Source organism: Ceratotherium simum, chromosome 7 (genome assembly GCF_057802395.1).
Source record: "Ceratotherium simum simum isolate JZ-2026a chromosome 7, ASM5780239v1, whole genome shotgun sequence".
NCBI classification, from domain to species: domain Eukaryota; kingdom Metazoa; phylum Chordata; class Mammalia; order Perissodactyla; family Rhinocerotidae; genus Ceratotherium; species Ceratotherium simum.
Window position 1 is genome coordinate 63,960,334 of NC_141906.1, and position 27,367 is coordinate 63,987,700.

Here is a 27,367-nt window from a genome sequence, read left to right on the forward strand (position 1 = left end):
TTCCCTCATACTGTTGTAAGGTTAATTGAACATAGAAACTATTTGTGTTCTCAGTACTTTAGTGGACAAAGTGAGTAAAATGTTGTCACCCAATAAACCAGAGTCTTTACTATGACCCAGAGACATGGCAAATGACGTTTTAATAAGAGCAGTCCACTTCCGCATTCACTTGTTTAGAAATCAGAGGGAAAAAGCAACCTGAAATTATCTAGCAAACAGAAAGATGGAAAATCAGGAACATGGAATTTTGTCACCCCATTTCATCATAGGCAGCATTAGCAAAGGTGGATGGGAACAAGCTTTAGGATGGAGGAAGAGAAGGCCACCGAGGAAAAAGAAGAGGCAGTTTCGAGCCGTGGAGCCAGGGACTAGGACAGACCTCTTCTGCAGACACCTGGGGGCTGCTACGCTGCATCCTGGAGGAGGAACTGGAGAGACCAGAGGGAGCTACTATAGAAGTGGCCTCAGTGCCAGGGTGCCTGAGCTTCACGGACAAAAACAGGATGGAATTGAAGAGAAAATAGAATCTTCTCCATTAACCAAGGATAGAAGGATCAGAACCAAGAAAGATTGATTTCAGAAGCTGGCCTGAGATATTAAGGCCAAAGGCTCTCTGTAAGACATCTTAAGATGATATTTGACTACTTATTAGACCCGTAATTGTCTCCATGGTATACTTTGTTCCCTCAGCAGCTCTTACACAGTGGAAAAGTAGCTCTTATAGCATTCAAGACAAGGGGGCCAGGAAGAAGTTACTGATGACATTTATTCATTACTTCCACAATAAGCCCTGTAAGCCTATTATGTGCCAGGGACAAGCTAGGTACCGGTGATACAGAAATTAGAATGAAAGTCTCTGTCCTAAAGGATGTCAGAGGCTAGAGGGGGAGATAGATTCTGAAATAGGTAATTATACTGCAATGTGGGATGTGAGCATAATGATTGAGGTGAGTCCAAGGGATTCTGGAAGCATCTGGGTAGAACACCTAGTCCAGGGGAATGGGGTGAGGAACAAGAGGTGGGAAAGTCTGGGAAGAGATGACCTCATAAGTGAGTCTTAGAGGATGAGCAGAAGTCAGCCAGGCAACCAGCAGGCACCCAGGCAGGATAGTGCCTGTGGTTACTCAGGATGCAAGGGGACATAGGAAGAGGCAGGAAGTGAGACTGAGAGGGGCTTTGATGGGGCTTGGCCTGCATTCTGAGGGACATGGGGAGCCATTAAAGACTTTTCTGTGTGGAAGTGACACTTTCAGCTTTTCATAAATATTCTTCTTAGGAAGCGGACTCTAGAGGTGAGGGGAGGTGGATTTGAAGGGGGAGAGTGGAGGCAGGAAGATTAGTCGGGAGCTGTGGCTGCAGTCCATATGAGATATGACTAGGGACTGAACTGCGGCCATGGGAGCTGGGAAGAGATCCTGGGCCAATGTCCCAGAATGAAGTGAGCCTCGAGCCCTTTCTTTGTTTGTTTATTGATCCCATTCTTTCAACAAACATTTAGAGTGACATTTATGGTGGGGCAGTGGGGGAGCAGGGAGGGGCAGCTCAGACCAGAGGTCTGGTGTTTGTCACATTTCTCCCCTGCTCAGAGAGTCACTGAGTGGAATCTTCCTTCTTGATTGCTCCTTTGCTGATGCAAGGATAGATGGTGGTTCAGGGGGAGCCTCCTGTACTGGAACATGCCTGGCTCACTCTACAGTTCTGCTGATGCAACAGGGAATTTCTCTTTCGGAGACAGTGGCTGGAATGAGAGCTGTGTCTCCTAGGAGCTCCTGGGAGCTTTCAGGCTCTCTGGAACTCTTGGTGCCCAAGGGGTAGAGGAGCAAGGATAAAAATGGCTGCCAGTCTTCGGAAAGTATGCATGGTGGGGCATTTAGACCCATACTGACTTCAAATGCAGAGTTCTTTGGGATTCTGTAACTAGTGTAGAGCCTGCAACACCACCCTCTTAGGCACTGTTTCTTCAGGATAGTCCTAGAGGAGTCTCAAGAGAGATATAATGCAGTGGCTGTGTCAGGAGGGTAACAGTCTGGTTCTTCTGGCAAAGTGGTGGTGGGAATGGGATGAACACCCTTGCTGTCTGTAATGAATGCTTGCCATCTTGCTTCCTCCTGTAAGCGCAGGCCCTCCAGGACCAGTTCAACTGACCCCATCTCTTATCAACAGAGTGATTAAGAGTTGTCTTTCAGAAAAACTGCAAAGTCATGTAGCCAGAGCATGTGTAAAAGAAGAAATCATCGCCTGAAACCACCTGGGAACTAAAGATCCTTCTCGTCACGGAACCCAAACACCAGTAGTATATGATAGGAACTTTACAGTCAGACTCTTATCAGAAGCAAGGGGTCCCTCATTCAGGAAGATCTGGTGTTAAAATTCCTCCCTCACCTCATCAAAAATGTTTAGAACCCCATTGTAATTGTTTAGAACCCTGTCTCAAATGTATCAAAACCTGTCCCACTAGCGTTTCCATGTGCCAGCCTGTTCTCCCTAACCTCTTAAATTTCACCCCAAATCCTGAAATCGGGAGACAGATCTGAGACCACATGCCCCCTGTCTTCCTGCAGATAGATCTCTCAGAATAAAAGCTGATTTCTCCCCCCGAGGCTGATGCAATAATTAATTGGCTTGTTTATGCTCATCGGGCAGAGAACCCCAATTTTGTGCAATAATACTCCCTTTCTTATCTCTTTTCTCACTCCCCAAGGTGCTTGTGCTTACGACAGAAGGTGCCATAGTGGGCCCAGACTCCCTGGATGGGCCCCTCTCTGGCTCCAAGGATACAGCTGAGCCTGGAGGGACCTAAATTTAGTGTTGTCTCTGCGTACTAGGCTCCTTTCCTTGGTGCTTGTGTTGATGCCTGTTGGTGTTCTGCTGTGTGACAGAGGGAAGCAGTACAACCACAGAACACAGAGAGAAGTGGGGGTGACGAGGATGGGCAGGATTAAATTGGAGAAGTAAAGACAGTAGGGGGAGAAAGGAAAATATTTTTTTCCTCTTACCTCAAGTATTGATGCAACCAAATCTTCTGGAGCATTAGCTGTCTAGCTGCTATGGCAATATTCAGGAAGGGCAGTTGTGTCCTAGCTTACACCTTAAAATAAGACCAACTTCTACTTGTGAATAGCTAATCATTGAGTACTGCACTTCTGCGCCCTGATCAGTCCCCGAACGTCTTTCTATTATCACAGAAGCTCAGAGAAGAAATGAGTAGGAAGCCTATTATTATTGTTATAGCTAACATTCATTAGGCACTCCCTTTGAGCCCAGAGAGTAGGAATTTGTACTTGCCAAGGTTACTAATGACCCTCATATTCCCAAATCTGGTGGACACTCTTCTCTGTTCTCATTTTACTTGGCCTCTCAGCAGCATTCATCACAGTGAGACATCCTTCAATTTTGCAAATGTCTTCTCTCTTGGTCCTGAGACTCTGCTCTCGCCTGGACAGCCTCCTACCTCTCTAGTGCCTCATCTCAGTCTTTTTGCTTGTTCTGCTTTTTCCACCTGAACTCATAAAATTGGTGGTTCTAAGGATCAGGGCCTGGGACTTCCTCTCTTCTCTTTCTACATTTTTGACTAGGCGATCTCATCCTTCCCCACAGCTTTAGATATCATTAATGCTGATGACTCCAAAATTTATATCTCCAGCTAAGTTCTTTCTCTTCTGACTTCCATACTCATATCTGACCACCAACTTGACATTTGTACTTGGATGTCTCACAGGTAGATGTAACTTGTCCAAAATTGAACTCTTGATTTCCCCTCCTCTCCAAACAAACCCGACACATTCTGCGTCTTGACTTCTCTCTCCTTCTCACATCCATCAGCAAGTTCAGTCAATTTTATCTCCACTCCTCTCCATCTCCTGCCACCTCCGCCCCATCCTCTGTCATCTCTTCCCTGGATTTCTGCAGTGGTTTCTACCTGGCCTCCCCACACCCACTCCTGCCTCCCTATAAGCCATTCTCCACACAGCAGCCAGAATGGTTTTTGAAACACATAAAACAACTCATGTCATTCTGCTACTGAAAGTCCTCCTGGGGCTTTCTTTGAACTTTGAATAAAATACAAGCTCCTTACTATAGCCTTTAAGGTGGCTCGTGTGTGCTACTTATCTTTTGTGCTTCCCCCAGTTCTTTCCATCCTGGCCATTCACATTCCGCTAATTTCTAGAACCACACAGGTTTTTCTGACCTCCAAGTCTAGCACATGCCTGGAATGCACCTCCACTTGCTATTTCCATGGTAGGGTACTTCTCATTCTTTAGGTTGCAAGTTACCTGTCATCACCTCGGGAAAGCGTTCCTTGATCTAAAATAGATCTCTACTGTCATTCTTTATCATAGAATCCTGTTTCCTTCCTTCATGACTCTAATTACAGTTTATAATTGTTTTAGTTTATTGGCTTAGTTATTTATCTTCTTGACAAGCCTGTAAACACGTATGTTCTGTTCACTTCTCTTTATTGCCCACTACTAACTACTAACACAATGCCTTGCCTGTGATAGGTGTTCAATATACACCTGTTGAAGGAAGGTGTGTCAGGCCTGCACTAAGCCCTCTGCGTATGTTATTTTAATCAATGTTCACAAGAAGTCTGAAAGATAGATATTGCTGTAATCTCATTTTATGAACAAGAAAAATAAGGTTTACAGGTGTGAAATAATTTTCCCAAATCCACAGAACCTACAGGTGGAGAAGCCAGGATTTGACCTTGGATTGGCAAGCTCCAGGAACTGAGTGTTAACCCACTTCACTTTACTGCTGCTGGGGTGTGTAGAAGGATGTGTATGAGGGAGAAAGGAAGTTACCATGTCTTTAACATTAGCTCAGTCATACTTTGTGATTTATAAGATCTTGACATAGAGATCCTGGATCCTTTCTCCAGTTGGTTAAATCATCTGTTTCAGAGGGGCTTTTTTCAAAGACAAAACAGAGAGTTAGGTAGCCTGGAGTTGATTCAGTTCAGAACCAAGAAACCATTTAAAACCATCTTTCCTTTGCTAGCCCAGTGTAACTTCCCTAAGCCGGCCACACATTTCATGGACTGACCCTTGTAATTTGATCCTGCTTCATCTTTCCACATCTATTCATTGAAAAGAATAGATCACCCAAGTTGGCAATTTGTGATAGTCCCCTGTGACTCAATAGCTCTCGAGTGAGATGTCTTTACATATTTATCACCAAGATGTCATCATGGCTCCAATACTAGCCCAAATAACAACTTTAGGCAGATTAGAAAATAGCACCCCTCAATCTCTACCAAATTCCCAATGATCTTTTTTACAGAAATAGAAAAATCCACCCTAAAATTCATACGGACTCTCAAGAGATCCCAAATAGCCAAAGTAATCTTGAAAAAAAGGAACAAAGTTGGAGGTCTCATACTTCCTGATTTAAAAACTTACTACAAAACTATGGTAATTAAAACAGTGTGGCATTGGCATAAAGACAAACTACAGACCAATGGAACAGAATACAGGGCCCAGAAGTAAACTCTTGCATATATGGTCAAATGATTTTTGACAAAGATGCCAAGACCACTCAATGGGGAAAGGACACTCTTTTCAACAAATGGTGCTGGGAAAACTAGATATACAGATGCAAAAAAAAAAAACGAAGCTAGACTCTTACCTTACACATAAACAAAAATTAACTTAAAATGGATCAAAGACCTACATGTAAGAGCTAAAACTATAAAACGCTTAGAAGAAAACACAGGGGAAAATCTTCAAGATATTGGATTTGGCAATGATTTCTTGGATATGACACCAAAAGCGCAGGCAACAAAAGGAAAAATAGGCAAGTTGGTGTTCATCAAAATCAAAAACTTGCATATCAAAAGACACTATCAACAGAGTGAAAAGACATTCCATAAAATGAGAGAAAATATTTGCAAATCATATATCTGAAAAGAAATTGATATCCAGAATGTATAAAGAAGTCCTACAAATCAAAAACAGCAAAAAACAAATAACTCAATTAAAAAATGGACAAAAGACTTGAATAGGTATTTCTCCAAAGAAGATATACAAATGGTTAATAAGCACATAAAAAGATGCTCAACGTCACCAGATATTAATTAGGGAAATGCAAGTCAAAAGCACAATGCGATATGAATTCTCATGAATTAGGATGGCTATTATCAAAAAAGAGAAGAAAGAAAGAGGAAAGAAAGAAAGAAGGAAGGAAGGAAGGAAGGAAGGAAGGAAGGAAGGAAGGAAGGAAGGAAGAAAGAAAGAAAGAAAGAAAGAAAGAAAGAAAGAAAGAAAGAAAGAAAGAAAGAAAGAGAGAGAAAGAAGGAAAGAAAGAAGGAAAGAAAGAAGGGAGGGAGGGAGGGAAAGGAAGGAAGGAAGGAAGGAAGAAAAGAAAGAAAGAGAAAGAAAGGAAGGAAGGAAGGAAAGGAAGGAAGGAAAGGAAGGAAGGAAGGAAGGAAGGAAGGAAGGAAGGAAGGAAGGAAGGAAGGAAGGAAGAAAGAAAGGAAGAGAAAGAGAGAGATAAAAGGAGGGAGGGAGGGAGGAAGCAAGGAAGAAGGGAGGGAGGGAGGAAGAAAACAAAGGAAGAGAAGTTTTGGCGAGGATATGGTGAAATTGGAACCCATTGCTGGTGGGAATGTAAAACGATGCAGCCACTGTGGAAAATGGTATGGCAATTCATCAAAAAATTAAATGTAGGATTACCATATGATCAGCAATTCCATTTCTGGGTATATATGCAAAAGAAGTAAAAGCAGAGACTCGAATAGATATTTGTACACCATGTTCATAGCAGCATTGTTCACAATAGCCAAAACATGGAAGCAACCCAAGTGTCCACAATGGATGAATGGATAAACAAAATGTGGTATATACATACAATGGAAAATTTGACACATGCTACAACTTAGATGAGCCTTGAAAACATTATGCTAAGTGAAATAAGACAGTCACAAAAGGACAAATACATGATTCTTTTTGTATGATGTAACTAGAGTATTCAAGTTCATAGAGAAAGAAAGTAGAATGGTGGTTACCAGGGGCTGGTGGAGGAGGGGGAATGGTGAGTTAGCATTTAATGGATACAGAGTTTCAGTTGGGGAAGATGAAAAAGTTCTGGAGATGGATAGTGATGATGGTTGCACAATGGTGTGAATGTGTATAATGCCACAGAAGTGTACACTTAAAAATGGTTAAAATGGTAACTTTTATGTTACATATATTTTATTATAATAAAAAAAGGAAATATTTAACTTTTCCCCCAGTTTTGTTTTTTTTTTTCTTTTTTTTTTGATTTACAGCTAAAATTGTGTATGGATGCTGTGCTAAGCTGCCCAGAAGCTACTTTCAGGACTGGCAGACATAGTCCCCCAGATGCTGGGGATGCTCTCAGCAGTTAGCCTCGAGAAATTGCCCCTGGTTGAAGAGAGCTGCCTTGCCCACAGTCAGGTTCCATTCCCAAGGCAGCCTAGATCCGATGACTGTTCAATGCGAGGATGTTACAACTAGTAGTTTCACAGCTCCCAAGGGGCTGACTGAGGCCTTGTTGTTCCTGCACTGCAGCCCAATTTCTCCCTCTTTCCAACCTGTTTTCTTGTCTTTCCATACAGGTGTTGAAAGCAATCCCTAGTAAACTTACCCCACAAAAGAAAGGAAGGAAGGAAGGGAGGAAGGGAGGAAAGGAGGAAGGAAGGGAGGAAGGGAAGAAGGGAGGAAGGGAGGGAGGAAGGAAGGAAGGAAGGAAGGAAGGAAGGAAGGAAGGAAGGAAGGAAGGAAGGAAGAAACCAGCATCCCTTCCTCCACTCTTTACTTCCACTTACCAGAAAAATTGTTTTAACAACTACATAAATATATGAGTGGGATTTGAAAGCTGCCCCTTGAAGTTGTGCAGTTCACATCCTGCCCAAAGAAGCAGTGGCGCTGTGTCAACCCCATCTCATTCCTCTGCTTTTGGGAGTCTCCTGCATCATTCAGCTGGATTGAATGATAAGTGTCCACTCTACCTTAATAGTGCCTGAGCCAGCCTTGAACAGGGAGGGAAGCACTTTAGTTACCTCAGCCCCACCACACGGTAGAACTTAGAAGTCATTCCTTGTGTCAACTAAATGTGGAAGATGAGAAGCTAGGAGGGAGCTCTGAGGGCTCCCTAGAGACTGTCACTCTTTAGCTTTGTGGTCTCAATTTTACTCCTGGTCCTAACACCTTCCTGGATCATGCTCAGCTCTTTGGGCACACTTCCATTTCCCCAGCCTCTCTTAGCCCCAGGTCACTGTCTTTTGCTTTGGTCTTAAGCTGTTGTATTTCCCAGAATGCATTTTGCCCATGTCAAATGTGAAATAAAGTTCCTGGGATATCTGTGAGCCCTGGGATCATGCCTGCCATCTCCTTTCTAACACCAACACGAAAGAAGCCCTATATGGGGAAAAATATCTATGAGGGCACTTTACTCTGGACTAAGTTCATTTTTCAAGTAGTCTAAGTTAGACCGTAAAGTGATGGTGGTGGTGAGCAGGAGTTAGCAACCAATTTAGTTTACTTTATGGCCTAATAATAAAATCCTCATAGTAAAAGAGAAGAAAAGAAAACCTCTTTTCAAGCCTCCTTCCCCCTCAAGCTTGCCTTCTTGTCATTGTCATTATCACATTACTCCTCCCTTATCACACTGCTCCTCACAAGACAGGTCTACACCCCCTGCTCTTCCTGGCCAAGCTACCCGTTCGTTCCTGGGGCAGTGATGTCTTCCTTCCCCACCATTCCGTGAAGGCTGCTCTCTCAGAGACCTCTAATGATTTTCCAATGGTTAAATCCAGGAAACTTTTAAATCCTCTTATTTGATCACTTCTAAACTTTCTTCTTTAGATTTGGTGACATTATAATGTTTCAATTCTTTTTCTATCTCTCTGACCACATTCTCACTATTTCTTTGGCAATTCCTTCTGCCCACAACTTAAATATCAATGTTCTCTGGGGTCCTCTCTATCTGACTGTCTGTCTTCTGCACATCTCCACTTGGATGCCCCTCAAACATCTCAGGATTTAGGATGTCCAGAGCTGACATCATTGCTCCTTCCCTTATCACCTTGTCCAATTTGGCCCTTCCTCTTCCACTCCCTGTCAATGTCATCAGCAGCATTCAAATGCCCACATTGGAAGCTTTGGAGTCATTACTTTCTCTAGATCTTTGTCAGATATCCTCATATCAGAGAGGTCTTCCCTAGCTCCCCTAAACAAAATGCTAATCCCTCCCCACCTCAGAACTCCCTATCCCCATACCCCTCTTTATTTCTTTCCTTAGCATGTATCACCATCTGCATACTAGATATTTACACGTATATTTCTATCTTCCCCATAAGAACGGAAGTCCATGAAGGCAAAGATTCTGTTTTGTCCACTGCTATATCCCCAGTGTCTAGAGCAGTGCCAGGCACTTAGCTGATACTTAATAAGTGTTTGTTGAATGAATGAAAGGAACTTTGATTTCTTCCTCTGCCTCAGACCCCAATCTTCAGAAATTTCCTAACATTCTGCTGTTTTTGTCTTGGAAATATTTCTCAAATCTGTACTCCTGTTGACTTCCTTTTGTTACTGCCCAAGGGGAGTCTTCTGCTCACTGCTAGACATGCCAATAGTCAAGAGGTGAGGAGGCAGGAGAGAAAGGACTTTTTATTATAGCTTGCTAGCAAAGGGGAAGATGGCCGACTAATGTCTGAAAAAAACCATCTTACAGAACAAAGACTACAGGACAGTTATATAGGGGTTGGTCTCTAGGTGGGGAAGGCAACTGATCTCAGGGTGGGGCATCCATCTGATCTCCAGGTGAGGCAGACTTCTTGTCTTAGTTCATTTTTTTTTTTTTTTGGTGAGGAAGATCGGCCCTGAGCTAACTTCTGATGCCAGTCTTCCTCTTTTTGCAGAGGAAGATTGGCCCTGGGCTAACATCTGTGCCTATCTTCCTCTACTTTATATGAGATGCTGCCACAGCATGGCTTGACAAGTGATGCATTGGTGCGGGCCCAGGATCCGAAACTGCGAACCCCAGGCAGCCAAAGCGGAGCGCCTGCGCTTAACCACTATGCCATGGGGCCGGCCCTTGTTTTAGTTCCTGATAGTCTTTTATCTTATTGGATATGCATCAGAGACCAGAGCAACACCCTATACCCTGATCTTTTAGTTGTCCTTGCTGATGGCTATCAGCACAGACTCTCTGTCCAAGGGTCATCACATTCCTAAGGGACTCAAAAGAACAAAGTTATCGACTTATTGCAGCTGGGAGGGGCCATTTAATCCACAGAGCACGTCAGTTAATCAGAGGTCATTGAAAGTCACAATATGGTTTCTTTCCTACAATATGGTTTCCCTTATGTCAACCTTGTATGGAGCCAGTATCAGTTTCCCACTGTCACTGCCTTAGATTAGGACTTGCCACCCCATCCAGAGCACTGTCATGGCCTCCTGGCTGGTCTCCTGAACATGGCTGTCTTCAAAGCTCATTTTCTGCTGTACTAAAGAAGCTCCTTATCTAAAACAGTCCTGAGTGGCTCCTGCCTCTGCTTCAACCCCTTGGATGCTCATTAATGTGGGCCTGACAGACTGGGACTCCCTCTGGAGAGAGAAATCTGAGGAGGACCACAGTTTTGTCCCATTACAAAGTGAGGTTAAGGGAAGGATTGACAGGCAGAGCTCACAGATGTAGGCATTGACAAGTGGAGAGCTGACGAATTGGAGACAAGTGATGGATCCATTAAAAGAACACAGGAGAGACACAGCGAGTGTGGATTGGAATGACTGTGGGGTAGAACTCTCGGATGAGTCATTACAACAGAGATCAACAGCCACACAGGACAGGGAGGGGCTGGAGATAGAGAGAAAAAAAAAGAAATTTAGTCATGCTGAAGTGAGATAGGATTTCCACAACTGCCTACATTGAAAAGCTAAAAATAGGGACATCTGGGGAGAAAAATAGTGAGGAATCTTTTAATTCTACTGACATGGGCTATAAGGAGGGAGGTTTGCAGAGAAGGGTGTGTCTCTCACTCTTGATAAAATTAGAAATAGAAGAATTTTATTTTGGACATTCCAACCTTCACTTTTTTCCTTTCCCCTAAGGCCTGTTCTCTCCATCTTTCCCTGCTATCAAAACCTCTTCTTTAGGAAAGAGTCTGATATGTTTATCCACATAAGTTTATAAGGCTTAATATGGTAATTTTACATGTTAGCAGAAGCTCATGTCTGAAGCCAAAGACGCTTAAATACAGCAACCATTAAAAAAAACCCTATATAATCCACTGTACTCACCATAATGATAAATACAGTGGTTATTCAATAAATATTTATTGAAAAATGTTCAAAAAGTATTCATTATATTATCAAACCCTGGCAACAATCTAAATATCCCACAGTGGAGGACCATTGAAGAACCATCAATATGAAGAAATATTACATAACTACAAAAATATTTTCAAAGCCTTTTTAATGGCCTGGGGAAATGCTTATAACGAAACGAGGGAAAATAAACAGGATTCAAGTTGCTACTATACTATGTCAATTATAAAAATCATATGCATGTACAGAACATTTAGAAAATCTGTGGGTATCTCTGCATTCTGTGGGATTTAGGGGTATTTTTAGTTTCTTCTCTCTACTTTTCTGTAGTTTTGAATTATTTACAACTGGTATGTGACAAATATTGTAAAAGTAAATGTTGTGAAAGATTGATTTGCGGGAGGAAGTACTTTTCAAGGGTCGGTGAAGTCAGAGCTCGCTGGTGTGGCTTGCTTGGTCTACTACAGGGGAGGTAATGGGGAGGAGGTGCTGGTCTCTCCAGTAATAGAGACTGGCTGGTCAGCTAGCAGAGGATGGGTTTTCAGGGAGTAGTATAGCAGTGGGGAGCCCGACCTTTAAAGAAAAAGGGAGTACGTGGTAATATGGGTGCATTGGTGCTTCCAGCCTTGGCAGCCTTCCTCTGGGAGGGGTTCACCCCGCTAGGCTAATGGGTTCTTCCAGCATCTAGAACACTGTGAGCTCCTGACTCTTCCTCACCTTTTGTTTCTTAAACACTAAAGACTGGCTCAGGTGGTGAAACATGTTGATTTTCGCCCTGCTCCTCCACCGTCTTCTGTTTAAAATACAGCTATAAGATTTATTGAAACCCTTTGTGTTGGTACCTCAGTGGTATTCTACATTAATATCTTTAAAAATTGAGGTTGTGTGCCATTGTAAGAAAATATTATTTAATATCGTGCCTCTACCATAAAACCTACATAAAAAGCCTTGGTGATCTTCATAAAGAGACCACAGATTTCAGCATTTATAAACACGAAAACATTTTCCTTCGGTTATTTCTAGAAATTCCTTCTAAACATCTGCGTTTTCTTCTAACTTAAAGTCGTTTCCCATCTCCTCTCCTGAGATCTGTTGCCTCTCCGTGGAAGAGGGAACTTCATAGCCGGTATAACACAAACAAACAAGCAAACAAAAACAAAACCTCTTAACAGCAATTTCTATCCGTCTCCAAATTTCTAATTTCTTGCACTTACAAAAAAAAATTAAGTCCTAGGTTTTCCTTGTGTTTCAAGGATCTTGGGATCTAAATGGACAGATTCAACAACTTTGAAAACCTAACCAAACCTAAGATTTTGTTTTTATTATTTATTAGTTATTAAAATATCCAGCCTTCTGATTAAGGAAGGCTGAATGGCAAGAAGGACCGCGGAGGCGTGGCGGAGAAGTGTGAAAAGAAGAAATCCCAGCTCTGCCTGGAAGACAGCGTATGAAGGAGCCCGACTCCTCCGGCAGTTCCAGGCCGCGTTTTGCAGGCGGCCGCATCTGCCTCCCCTGTCTCTCTTACCTCCTTGATGTTCGGCACTATTTGTGGCCGGCGTGGTGGAAGGACACAGTGAGGTTTTCACCCCCGCCCCCCGCCCCCCGCTCCCATCCCCAGTTCCATCAAAGCGAACCCGGGCCAGCGCAAGGATCTCCGAGTTGCGAGTGTGCTGAGGCTGGGACTGTCACTCATTCTCTGATCAGCGCGTGAACGCAGCTCGGCAGCCGCTGGCAGGAAACAATTCTGCAAAAATAATCATACTCAGCCTGGCAATTGTCTGCCCCTAGGTCTGTTGCTCTGCCGCCATCCACACTCGCTGCAAGGGGGGGGCGGCACAGAATTTACGGCGGCAAGAACATCCCTCCCAGCCAGCAGATTACAATGCTGCAAACTAAGGATCTCATCTGGACTTTGTTTTTCCTGGGAACTGCAGGTACATTTTTTAAATTATTATTATTCTCAATCTGGTTTACTCATTGTCTCCCTCCCCTGGCTCTTCCCCCGAGGAACACTGTTATTTCGGATGGTTTTACATGGAATGCTAAGGGTGGTCATTTCCATTAAGCTGAGGAATGAGCGCGTCGCCCTTGCTGCCCAGTCGAGCCCCGCGCCCTCCTGGGCTGCGCTGGACAGGGGCTGCCTCCCCGCGCAGCGAGCGGCGGGCGCCCCTCCAGCGTGTCCGCCCTTCCCACTTTGTGTGTCCGCGGCGCTGGGAGCGGAGCCGCCCGCTCTCAGGAACGCTGCGGCCGCGCCGGTGATGGGCAGCGCTCCTTCCCCGAAGGCGGGCGGCGGGGCGGGGGATGCGGCTGCTCGGTGGTGCCACCGCACAGGCTCGGATTCCGCCGGGAAGGGGCTTGTCAGCTCGGGCTCCGGGAAGAGTGAACAATAAGGCCGGGGAAGACGCCTCCGATCGTTATTTCCCCAGGTCTAATAAAGTGGGGCTCGCCGCGTTCGCGCCCCCACCCCCCGACCCCCCGCCCCGCCCCGGGCCGAATAGCGGTTTGCAAAATGGGGCGAAATGGGCAGAGTCTCAGGGCTGTGTGACCGTTGTTGCACCCCCATCGATATGACGTTAGTTTTTCATTTGCCAAATTGCCGGTTAGTTGCAAAGCCGGCTCTCGGTCCGGAGCACCGAGGGATGGGAGGGTCGAGCGCCGCGTTTTGACAGGAGGAAGTGAGGAGGGGCGGAGGGCGAGGAGGGCGTGATCCGGGATGCCCGATGTGTGTGTGCGCGCGCGTGTGCCTTCACACGCACCTCGAGCCCCGTGTTGCACGGTGCGCGAGAAGAATGGCAGGTAGCCGCCCGAAGCACCTCGCCCCAGTCTCCTTTCTTTGGACGAGGTTCCTTATCCTTGCAAAGTGCGAACAATAGGGAGCTGGGAGGAAGACTGATGCTGCCATGGGTGGCGGGGGCTGTGCCGCCGCCCAGAGAACCTCGGCGGCCGGGAGGGAGGTTCATTTCATTTTGAGTAGTATTTCCATCCCGGCCTCCCTGGAAGATTCTTCTGTGCGTGCCCACCCTCCCCTCCAGCTGCTCCCGCCACCCAGCCCCACCCCACCCCACCCCAGGATTTGTGCTTTGGACGGGAAGGGATAAGAAAAGGAGCAGGGGCCGCCGAGAGCTGGGTGGGGTGGGCGGACATTCTGGGCGAGGGGCGTGTGCTGGGGAGCGCCCGAGGAAACCCGGCGGAGGGGGCTGAGTCGTGGTCGCCGCTGCCAGGTGCCGCTGGAGCTGCTCTAGACGGCCGAGCCTGGGTGGGGGTGCGCGCAGGGCGGTCGGGGAGCACCCAGCGCGCCCCCTCCCCGGGCGGCACGAGAGCAGCGCTCGGCCGCCGCCTCCAGCCAACTCGGGTCCCTCCCTTGGCGACCAATCAGAGCGAGGCTGGCTGGGCGGGAAGCCGCGAGAGGCTTTTATTGCTGCGCGGGTGGCGGCCCGGAGCTGCCAGGACCGTCTCCCGGTGTTCCAGCCTAACGGTCTCGCTCATCCCCCGCCGGGAGGAACCCCGCCCTGCGGCCGGTGCCCTGCCTGCCCCGCAGTTTCCGAGGAAATAAAATGGAATCCAGGTGGTCACTGGCAGGTGCCCGCCCACTCGCACCCCTTTCACGCTGACTTGGAGCATCCTCCCGCCGGCTTCAGCACACACACTCCCGCCGCGTAGTCCCGACCTGAGCGCGTCGCTTTGGAGAGCGCCGTGGCAGGGCGCTCCGACGCGCGTGCGCCGACCGGCCGGCAGTGGGATGTGGGCGAAGCTGGGGGCGGGGCGATGCGGGGGCGGGGCCTCGTCGGCGGGGGGTGGGGGGCCGGCAGAAGGACAACGCCGATCCGCGCGTCGCTGGGTCCCCGCCGCCACCTGGCAGGGGGCCGCCCGGGGCTTGCCTTTTTCCATCGTGCCCCAGGTCTCCGCGGCACGACCTCCCGGCTCAGGGGTTTGTGTTTCTGGGACTTCCTCCCCTCTAGGTGGGGGCGTGACAGTGGAGACCTGATCTTTGGTGGGCCTTTGGGGGATTGCCCCGCAGTCCTTTCCGTCATCGTGATGAGTGTAACCCTCAGTGTTTGGATCCCCGGGGAGTTGTATGCGGTACACGCCCAGGGAATCCCAGGTTGAGACGTTTGCAGCTGTCCAGTCAAAGGTGGTATTCTGACCAATGTTCCCTGTAAGGAATGCGTCCTCATTTCTGGCCCTAGTACTGTGAGGATGGGAAGAAGGCAGAGCATGAAACATAAAAGATTGCATTGCTTAACAAAAGAAAGAAGTTGAGCGGTTTTTCAAAGAGAAATAATTTTCCATTAAAGTATTGTTTCTACCATAGTTTTAAAAATTTGAAGATTTCAAGTCAAAGGATCAGGACAAAAATAAAAACAATAACACACACATATTTTTGGCCACAAATGTTGTATCATCTCCAGGGACAATTGGTAGTTCAGTCTCTGCTCCACTTGGTGCATATGAAAATTTAGATGTAAAGTGTGTTAGCCTTATGCCAGACGAATCAGGTCTGCTGCCCCTCTTTTAGTTTAGTGTCTTTTGCTCTTTAGGAATAAAGTGAAGGGTGGTGGAATTACGTAGCAAATTTGAGTCTATTCTAACAGCAATTTTGGATGTTTTGTGGAAAAACGATTTGATCGAATGGTTAAGTCATACCTTTAATAATTTTACAATCCTCTGCCAATTTAACTTGCAAGAGTCAAGGAATGGATAGGACTGGTTTTCTAACAGGATAGCGCCAGATTAAGAACAAAGAGCACTGGTGCTACCTTATCTTCGCTAGCTAGCACGTATATAGAGTGTATGTAACATTCCTCACTAGATGAATTCAGGAGTGTTTCAGCCGAGTTTGCTGTGAGTTCAATTACTGTGAGCTATATTTTTTCACTGATTTTCATTTTAAGATCAGAAATATGTCTTTCTGAATAAAATTTAACAGAATGTAATAAAGCCATGTTTAAGAATGTGGAATACCTTTCACAACTTTATCCAAAAACCAAAAATTTAATTTCCTTTCAACAAATATTAGCATATTTTAAAATATTGACAGTAACAGAATTTGTTTAAAATTCAACAGAGTTAAACAAAAAGAGAATATAATGCAGACATTGTAGAAGTGTGGCCTGTCATTTGTTTTTGAGCTACTATTCCTGCTACAAAGGTTCTAAAGATTTACCAGTCGAGCTAAAACTGACATTGTTTTTTTAAGTCAATTTTTCAAGAAACTGTCCCCTTCTTCCCTCAACAGATTGAATTCGTTGACTTCTTTCCAGATACCTTTACCCGGGATCTATTTTTTTTTTTTTAATAATACTAGAATAGCAGAAAATAGCAGGACATTTCCTTGTTCAATAAAGGAGGTTCATCCAGGTCTTTATGCTAATTGATTAAATTAAGGATTTGTTGATTTAACTGGTGACTGTCTCTTGAGCTTGATAGTTCAAGAATTAAGGTAGTAATTGTTTGCCCAAAAAACCCCCCGAAACAAAAATAACTCAAAAAATTATGGTGTGGGTGTGCTATTCCCAGGGGCTTTGGGTGCTTACTCAAGGTAGCAATAAGAGGGAGAAATTAGTCACATGGAACCCCCCAATTCTAAGAGTTTTGCATAGTGCTTCTCTTTACAATATATTTATCGTTAATTGACTTCCTCTGAAAGGTAATACGTAATTTAAAGTAAGTAATCTGTATCTGTATTTTTCTGTCACAGAGAACAATGTCTTAATTGCCTTTAAAAATAAATAGCACCATTTTGTCATTCAAAAACTAATCTTTAAACATGACTGGTTTTTTTTTTCCCTGCGGAACTCCGTTTCTTAAATAATAGGCAGCATCCTGTAAACTTCATACTGCTTGAAATATGGACTTGGGACATTCTGATCCAACCACTTAATTTTTTAAAGCAACAATCCTCTATTGAATATTAGTTTGATGAATTTCCCATATTTACATCTTCGGTGTGCAAGAACTGTGGCCGCTTTCCAGACTGAAAGTGACTTCAAAGCTACTGGCAGACCTCCAAAGATATTTTACACAGTCCTCCCTGTCTTAGTGTAAAATAAGTGATTGACTACCTGTTGCTAAAGGACAGTTTGAACTTTCCCTGCCAATCTTGGGTTTGTGGTGATGGAGAGCAGAACCAATTGGCAGGGAGGGGAGAGGGGACCGCACCTGCCCCAGTCTGTCTTCTGGGAACAGTCAGCCTGGGAGGAGACAAAGGCATTTTAAAAAGGCTCTCCTGTACAACTTAAGTCTTGAGTTTTTGAGCACACAAATGTTTTATGGTGTCAATACAAATATTCTAATGTAAATTCCATCATTGTTAGTGATCTAACAAATACATAGGCTAGGAAACGTCTGGAACTTTAAAAGAAATGGCAGAAAATTACGGATAGCATTTTACTAGTCTTAAAAATGGGTTACAAATTAAACAAATTTGAAAGCATGAATCAACTGGCTATATAATAAAAATGGCTATTTGACTTTGAATAAAAAAGTAAGGTTAAGATTCCTCTAGTTAAAATGAAGAAATATGAGTAAGGTTCAGAAGAGAATTTTATACATCTCTTAAAATTCTCAGCAAGTCCCTGAGCAATATTGTAAGAGATGGTCTCTTAGGAAGAGAGAAATGCCCAAGGACCTGTCTGAATCCTAATCATTAGGTCCAGAGTTTTTCGTATGAAAAAACAATGTAGTGAAACTATTACCAATAATACAGGTGCATGCACTTACTACTGTAGGACACTAAAATTCAGAAGTTAATCTGAAGGTCACAGGCGTGTCACCTCTAGCCCTTTTTGTTATTAACTCGTGGTGCCAAACCTTAAAATGCTTTGCTGATGTAAAGGGATGTAAATTATTTGGCGTTGCCAGTGGTGCCATTATGCCCTTTCATTTCATGGTGTTGAAATGCTGTCCCTCAGCTGAAGATGCTCATTAGGAGCATTGCCTTTTGATGTTGGTCTGGGTGCCAAATGGCAGTCTTTCAGGCAGTTTCAATATATTACATTTAAAATGCTTTTAGGCCATGTCTGCATGCAGCCGCTGAGTTCACTGTTTGCAGTTAAGACGACACACTTCCCCCTTCCTGCAGTATTAATTTAGCTTCCAAGCAAGCAGAGACTCAAAGAGGACCCCACTAAAAGGATAAGCCATTTGGTCTATCTTGTATATGCGTGTTTTTGAAAAAAAAAAGGTTTTCATAAACCTATTGCATTGTTTTTCTCCCAGATATGTGTAAATATACTTTCCTTTCACTTCAAAGATTACATCACTGATCTTATATGGAAGTCTTTGCTATAACCTGTATTCTACTATATATTCTCGCTGAGGACTTCTTGATTTGTAGCTGCAAACACTGGCAACATCTGCCCCTGTTTTCCATTCTGTGTCATTCCTGAGATAACATGTGAAAAGCCTCTTTGGTATCTGATTACCTCATCATTTGGGAATATTCGTGGTAATGTCACACTGTTTGAGATTGTGTTAACGTTAGGTATTCTCTTAAATAGTTGATCAAATATGTTTATTGAGTGCCAGCTTTTTGTCATCAGCTCTGTGGGGAATTACAAAGGACTGAGATGACATAATTTGAGCTGTCAAGGAACTCTGGAGTAGTATAGCTTAGAGATGAATAGTGGCAGACAACCCTAGGTTGAAATGCCAGCCCTATATATCCTTTGTTTGCCGTCTGATCTTGGGGAAGTCATTTAACTTCTCTAAGTATCAGTTTCCTCTTCTGTGAACTGGGACAATTAGTAATATCTACTTGTTAGAGTTATTGTGAATATTTTAGAGATCACAGGATTTTAATGCTTGCAATAAGCTGTGTTTATTAATGAGAAAAAGGGGTAGATATGATCTAGAAAAAAATAATTACTCAGACATAGTGCTCTCTTTTTGGAAGGACTTAAAATAGGATGTTATGAGAGCATGACTTCTTCAGTGATTAGAACTAAGACTTAAAAAAAGACTGTTGTTAAATATGCCTGCACTGTCATGTTGGTTATGAAGACTTTAGAGAGAGAAGTGGTCCCAGTCTGAGGGTGAAAGCCATTAGCACAGGGGTAGATCTAGGTTTCGTGGGGCCTGAAGGGTATACAATTTTGAGGGACCTCTTTAAGGGAAATACAGAACTCTCTTGCTTTTGTGAAATTTAGAAAACATAGGACCATTAGAACACACTGTCAGGTCCCCATCCTCCAGAGCCTGGGAAGGAGTCGTGCAGTGGAGGGGTCCTGCAAACCTCAGACCCTGCCTTAGCAACTGTGTTTTGGTCTGCTTGGGTCCACTTGCTTGAGGATATAGGCTAATTGTTCCAGTTTGTTAAACGTGTACCTCATAAAGGTTGTTCATGTAGTGCTTTGAAGATTAGGATCATGGGGGCTGGCCTGGTGCGCAAGCGGTTAAGTGCGTGAGCTCTGCTGTGGCGGCCCGGGGTTCGCTGGTTCGGATCCCGGGCGCGCATCGACGCACCGCTTGGCAAGCCATGCTGCGGCAGTGTCTCATATAAAGTAGAGGAAGATGGGCATGGATGTTAGCCCAGGGCCTGTCTTCCTCAGTGAAAAAAAAAAAAAGAAAAAGAGGAGGATTGGCAGATGTTGGCTCAGGGCTGATCTTCCTCACACACACAAAAAAAGATTAGGATCATGTACCAAAATCAAAGTTATTTTTGAAAAGAAGCTATTTGACCTTTATTTTACAAGAAATCAAGTGAGATCCGAGGTGATTTAATATTTCTCACTGCTGATATTTTTGTAAATTATTTACTGGAATAAAATAAAGTAATTGCTATTATTATTCAAATGAGTCAGAAATAAGTGCCCTAATGGCAGGACAGGAAGTAGTTTTGCCAACTAAAGGCATATGATATTGGAGAAGAGACTGAAGATTTTGTTTCAGCTATCTAAGAGGAGATAAACTGGATATATAATTCCAACATTATATCTTAATCATCACTAGTCAATTCACAGAGATTTTGATATGCATTATGTCATTTAATCTTCACATCGGTTATTCAGTAAATATTTGTTGAGTATTTGCTTGGTGCTGGGCGCTGGGAATACAGTGGTAAACTAAACATACATAGTCCCTGTTTTCATGAAATTTCCAGTCTAATAATGCGGAGGAATATAGACATTAAACAAGTAACACACATATATTTATAATTACCTTTTCTGAAAAAAACTAAGGAAAGGAACAGGGTACTATGAGAGATTATCTGGGGGAAATCCACCTTTGACTGGGGTGGACGGCAGGTGAGGGGGTAACATTAAAAAACTCGGGGGCCGGCCCCATGGCTTAGAGGTTGGGTGCGCGCGCTCCACTGCTGGTGGCCCGGGTTCGGATCCCGGGTGAGCACCGACACACCGCTTCTCTGGCCACGCTGAGGCTGCGTCCCACATACAGCAACTAGAAGGATGTGCAACTATGACATACAACTATCTACTGGGGCTTTGGGGGGAAAAAAATAAATAAAACGTTAAAAAATATATATATATAAAAAAAAAAACTCAGAAATAGGAAGGACAGATGATATACTCACTTTAAGGCATGGTTAATCGACTAGTTAATTCACCAAACATTGAATCACAACAAACATTCCTGAATTCCTTTAATCAGCAGACCTTCCTGAAATTTTGAGAAGATCGAATAGCTTCAGAAATTGTGCTGGATTTCAGTTATACAGTTGAGTGAGATATGTCTCTGCCTCTAGAGTTAACCATCTAGTGTGGGAGAGAGACACACTATACTTATAAATAGAGACAAGAATTGAATGCCATTGGAGCACAAGGAAGGAAGCAATTAACTCTGCTTGGGACTCCCTTGAGCTGGGCGTGAGGCATGAGTTTGCTTCACTGGAGGGAGAGGACGAAGAGGTGATTCAGGCAGAGCTAACATACTGAAACGTGAATATATACAGTCGTGTTGGAGAACAGCGTGGGGGTATTTGGGGAGAAGTGACTAGAGATTAGGGGACAAAAAAGTTTATAAGGCCAGATTGTGTTAGGTCTTGAAATAGAAACTGAGGCTGAGAAATGTTAAGTGACTTACACAGGTGAAGTTGGGACCATAATGCACATTAGTTGGCTGCATTTCATCCTTTTCTAAGGTTAGGATAATTGAATACATATAGCGTCAGAATACATGCTGTGACTTTGCTTGGCTTCTGGCCTGACTGAGTCTGAGCAGAGTGAGGGAGGAGTGACAATATCAAGAGCTCTGGAGTCTGGCAGGTGGAGGTTGAGTCCGCTAACCGTCACTGACATTCTGCAAGTTGCTGCACTTCTGGGCCTGCTCCCCGGTCTGTAAAATGGGGGTAATGACATGTCCCTTATGGGTTTTGATGAGCTTAAATAAAATGACATATGTAAGGGGCTGGCCCAGTGGCGTAGTGGTTAAGTTTGTGTGCTCTGCTTCGGCGGGCCAGGGTTTGCAGGTTCGGATCCCGGGCGTGGACCTACTCACCGCTTATCAAGCCATGCTGTGGGCGGTGTCCCACGTATAGAGTAGAGGAAGATGGGCACTGAAATTAGCCCAGGGCCAATCTTCCTCAGCAAAAAGAGGAGGATTAGCCACAGATGTTAGCTCAGGGCTCATCTGCCTCACCAAAAAAAAAAATCACATGTAAAACAGGTAATACGCACTCAATATATGCTTTTAAAAAGTTCATCTTGAATGGAGATTTTATTTGAAATGTTTATTAAACACGTATACTATGAATGTGATGTGCAAAATTCTGTGCTGGAAGCTGAAGGGGAAAACAAAACAAATTTAAGAATACTATACTGGGGGCGGGCCCTGTGGCGTAGTGGTTAAGTGCACGCACTCTGCTGCTGGTGGCCCAGGTTCGAATCCCGGGCGCGCACGGATGCACCACTTGTCGGGCCATGCTGTGGCGGCGACGCATATAAAGTGGAGGAAGATAGGCACAGATGTCAGCCCAGGGCCAGTCTTCCTCAGCAAAAAGAGGAGGATTGGCATGGATGTTAGCTCAGGGCTGATCTTCCTCACACACACACACACAAAAAGAATACTATACTGGTCCTGCAGAGGCTTTCATATGGTTGGGGAGAAAACGCTTCCTTAGTCCAGACAGTCAGGAAATCATGAAAGGTGCTATATGAATCAGTGCCTGAAAGACGGAGGCAGATATTAATTGTGAGACTTGTTTAGAAGGGCGAAACTCATCTTGATTGGTTTTAATGTCTGGAAAAGGGTGTGGAAGAGCTAGTACTTGATCTGGGGCGTCCACAGACATAAGGATAACCAGAGAGAGGAGGACCTATTTCTCTGCGGGAGATGAGTCTGGCTAGAGAATTGGTATTAAAGAGCAGTGAAAGCAGACTGGGTATTGGGGCAGGTCTTATCAAAAACTTAGATGCTAGACAAAGGAGGGGGTGCTGCTGGAGATGTTAAAGAAATCATTTTTAAAAATATTTAAGAATCTAGTCAGCAAGAGTAACTGAACATCTGCTGTTCCAGGCTCCATGTTTGATGCCAGCTATGAATTAGCAGAGATAAGGAGGAGCAAATTGGTAGAGATCATTGCAGTACTTAAAGGGAGTTTGGTTTTATGTAGCAGCCACTGTAGTGGCTGGACATAATAGTGGGTTAGTAAAAGGATTCTTGCTACATTTTGAAAAATCAGCTAGATGATGGAGAACCCAGAGGCTGGAAGATGGGGAGCCAGTTAAAGCTGGTATGGAGGCCTAGTGAAGTCCAATGAAAGTCTCCTGCTTTGTGTGATAGGAAGACTTCTATGTGGGGAAAAGGTCCTGTCGGGTTTAGATTTAAAAGATTTGGGTTCAGGATTTGGCTCTGCTACCAACTAACCAAGTGAATTTATAGAAGCTACTTAACGTCTTGAACTGTAATTTTCTCATTTGATTGTGAGAATCACATAAAATAATATATGTGAAATGCATTGCAAAGCAAAATACTTTACAGCTGTGCCTTTTATTAATGGGCATGTAGCTGAAAAGTCTTATAAAAATCAAATTTGATGTACCAGAGGGGCTTGTTAAAGAAATCCAACTGTGATATATTTTATAAAGCAGATAATCTTAGAAAGATACACTTGTTATGGTTTTGGATAAGTATAAAAAGGGCACACAGCTGAGATGTTAGAGATGACAAGTACACCAGCGGGGGTAGATGATAGGACCAAAATGGTAGACAACTGAGAGAGAGAAAAATTTTTTAAGTTACAAACCCGAGGGAATGAAATAATCATGGTACTGTCAATATGAGGGGGGATTTGAGAAAAGAAGTACCTTGGATGAAAGAGAGAACCTCGGTTCACACTAGGTTTTAGGAAAAATTTGGGCATCCTAGTATCTTAACTTGTAGGTCAGTATTTTTCAACTGTGGATGCTGAAATCTATTTAGTTGGCTTCTACTAGCATTAAAAAAGGAGGAAGAAGGAAAAAAAGGAGGAAAGAAGGAATGGAATAGAATAGAAAAGAGAGTATATCCTATGTAGGGAGGGTAAATATTGTTTTGTGAAACTTGTGTTGACCCGGTTGTGGTGGAAAACATATGTCTTATTATTGCTTAGTTCAAAATAGTTAGAAAGCTAACGTCATAAGTGGAGGAACATGGGATAGAGAGAGGATAAAACAATCTGTAGTGCAGAGGAGTTACAGGTTAGAGATTTAATGGATTTCTGGGGAGAGGGAGAAGCAATGACAGCAAAAATATTTATTGAGCATCTACGCAATCTGTTAGCTGCAGGTATAAAACAAAACCCCAAAACTCTAAAGTACAATATCTTGACGTTAAGAGACTTCCTGTCTAGTGGAGAATGAAGATAACTGGGAATTCCAGGTAGCATTTAAAGCCAAATATGTGGCCAAGATTTTAGAGGGAAGATCAAGATGACCCGGGCACCAGGGGAGACTGGAGAAGTCTTCTCAATGTAAGTGAGAGTTGAGGGAGGTTTTAAAGGAAGGATTTGGGGTGGATGAGGGTAGGTTACTTGTTGCATGGTTGGGAGGAAGCTGGAGGGAGCCCAGCTAAGGAGACCAAGAAGCCTGAGAAGTCGTAGTAGTGTATATTTTTATCTTCTTTCGGTGGAGAGCAAAAACCATGAATTACAATCAGTACATTGTGGAGTCTTATCACACCCAGAAGTATTTATGTCGTAGTATTTATGTAGCATCCAGAATGGTATCTAGTCGGTAATTCAGAAAGTGATATTGAACAAAAGGAGGAAAGCAGAGACTAGTATGTGAATGCTTAGGTTAGAGAAGAAGAATAATGTTAAGTGAAAAAAGTTTGAAACAAATGGTATATGTAAGTATAATCCCAATTTCATTAAAAAAAATCTCTGTCACTTCTTTAGACTGGAAGAAGATAGATTTGTTTTTACTTCTGAGTTTTCTCCAATGAGCATATATTGCTTTGTATTCAGATTGTAAAGCAACTAGTGCCATAAAAAAAGAGGACAGAAGTACTTACCGTGGTTAAGAGTTAAAGGAAGATGGATCTCAAGGAGAAACTGAATTTGTTTTAGAGGAGAGTGGGGATCTCAGAGTAATTTCAGTTGGATAGTGAAAAAATTCAAGTTCTTGGAGTCAGAGACTGAGGAAGAGCTGATATCCAGGATACTTGACCGAGAAGGAAGGAAGGGGTGTTAGGTTGGGGATGGCTTCAAACTGAGGGCCATCTGGGCTTATATAACTGCACACCAAGGGAAAGGAGCCAGGAGAGAGGAGAAAGGTGAGGAACAAACCTTGCAATGGACAGCAGGACAGGTTCATGTGAGACGAAATGAAGAACGTTAGAGGGTTTTCCCCAGTGATTTCGTTTATCATGTGAGGTGATAATTTTTTGACTGCTTTGTCTCCTTGCATCATTGCCCGTGATAGTCATACCTTTATTTATCTACCTTTTAAAAATCTTTGTGTGTGTAGCAAAATCTTTTTTTTTAGTTTCAGAACATTTTTATTATTCCAAAAGAAACTCCATACCCATTAGTCATTACTTTTCATGCAAAATCTTTTGAAGTTTGTTCTGTTTGTCAGAAATTGGATGCATTGTTGTATCAGATCATCAATGGAGTGGAAATGATTGTGGCTGACTACTTTTCTAATGTTCTTTTATTCACATTTCATCTAGGAGTGTCCATTCCATCTATGTGGGATGCTGCCAATCACCAGCCTATAGGAGAATTGGATTCAGGGTACATCATAGAAACTTTGAAGATCTGCTGTCATGGGCATGAGAAGATGTAAATCCAATACAACCTCTTTGATTTGAGTTATAATGATAAATTATCTTCCTTTCTTAATTTAGTACTGTCTCTTTTTGGTGTTGTAGAGGCAGTGCATACTGTAGGGGGCGCCCGGTGGGCCTTTAACATCAAACTTGCATTTTGAACGATGGCTCTCCTGCTTTCCATGACCTTGAGCCAGTTATTTAATCTCTCCCACACTCAGTTTATTTATCTGTAAGACAAGAATATTAATACCCACCTACAAGGGTTATTGTGAAGATGAAATGAGGTAATTTATACAACTGTCTGGCACATAGTAAGCTCAGTAATTTTTTCCCATTTCCCTTCTTTCTGTTAAAGTTCACAGTGACGGGGCGTACAATTAGTGTTGGATCTAAGTATTGACTATAATTAGGATCACATTTTTTTCCATTTATTTTTCATTCTCTGAGAGTTCAGGATCACCAAGAGTTGCAACTGAGTTAGAAATACCATGGCTGATTGCTTAGCTGTTTTACCTCCTGTGAAAGCAAAGTCTAGTAGATCTTGGTTTTGAGAGAAGTAGAATTTTAAAAAACAAATTGGTTTATATAGATTTCACGTTTGTTTGCATAGAGTTACTATTAACCTCTCAGTTCACCACAATGGTGGATCCATAAAATTTAGTATATTTAAGTAATGGTTGCTGGTAAAGATCATATTGGTGATACTTAATTAATCTGGAAGTCATTTATCTGGCAACCGTTATTCTTTGGAATGTGATTAAGGGAAAGAATGAAGAAATAAGGGAAAGAAGTCTCTGGGTAGCCAAAATAGATATCCCCAAAGTCCGTGCACTGGATCGTATGTACTTGGCACACAGGAAAGCCGTTAAACCTTTATTCAGAAAGAGTCCATATACTCTTAATTAATTTCCTAGCTTCTACCACTTATAGAGACTCCTAGATTCAGATTAGAATCAAGGAAACATGACTGCTAGGTACAGCTACACTGATAGTAAGAAGATGTAGTAACTCGAATGGATGGAAAAATTATGAAAAGCAGACTCAAGAACACAAAAAGCATGTCAGTCTTAGCCACTTAGTATTTGGTTAAAAAGCAAGCCCTATATATCACAAAATGCCAAGGGGCTGTCTATACCACAGTGCAGTATAAATAATAGGTGTTCATAATTAAGCCTCATTTGGAAGAGCCAACTATAGCCCATTCAAGTGGCAGGCAACAATTATATGGATTCACTTATTGAACATGTGTCTTTCGTGTTCAACTCTGTGCTAGGTGCTGAAGGAGGTATGATTTCAAGGAGTTTCCATATAGTTGGAAAAATAACACAAACATAAACGTAGGTACCATTGTCTTCACCAATGGCAAGTTGGAATGAAAGAGGTAATATAATTAATAATTAGTGTTACTCATCTGGAAAATTCACTTGTGGGACATTCTAATCCCCAAGGACTTAGGATAAAGGAGAATTCCTACTTCATTTTTACAGTGACTTTGTTATATATAGCTTCTTAGCTTGGCGTGAAGTCCACAGCTATTTATTTACTAGTAAGAGAAGATGGGTCAGCCAGTTTCTCTCTTCTCCGCTATGTGGTAGTAAGTATATCTTGAGATTAAAGATCCTAACTATTCAAGCAATTGGAATTAATTGGTTGTCATTCTTCCCTTCTTGAATTTAATTTTTATTTTTAGCAAAATGAAGTGTCTGCATTATTTTAAAAGTTAAATACAGTCGTATGCCGCATAACGATGTTTTGGTCAATGATGGTGGTCCCATAAGATTCGGACCATATAGCCTAGGTGTGTAGTAGGCTATACTATCCAGGTTTGTGTTAAGTACACTCTGATGTTCTCGCAACGACGAAAT

General features: G+C 43.2%; 1 protein-coding gene across 4 annotated transcripts in view; it reads left to right on the plus strand.

The window, feature by feature from the left end:
- Positions 1 to 12,974: 12,974 nt before the first annotated feature.
- The window catches only part of NCAM1 (neural cell adhesion molecule 1), a 310,722-nt gene continuing 296,329 nt past the window's right edge, over positions 12,975 to 27,367 (plus strand). For 2 of the 4 annotated variants that reach the window (XM_014785159.2, XM_087433699.1), the window contains exon 1: positions 12,975 to 13,225. In XM_014785159.2, coding sequence (XP_014640645.1) covers positions 13,174 to 13,225 — 52 coding nt within the window. In that variant the 5' untranslated portion in view covers positions 12,975 to 13,173. The remainder of the gene's footprint in view (positions 13,226 to 27,367) is intronic. The other 2 variants (XM_014785163.2, XM_087433701.1) reach the window with 2 other exon arrangements.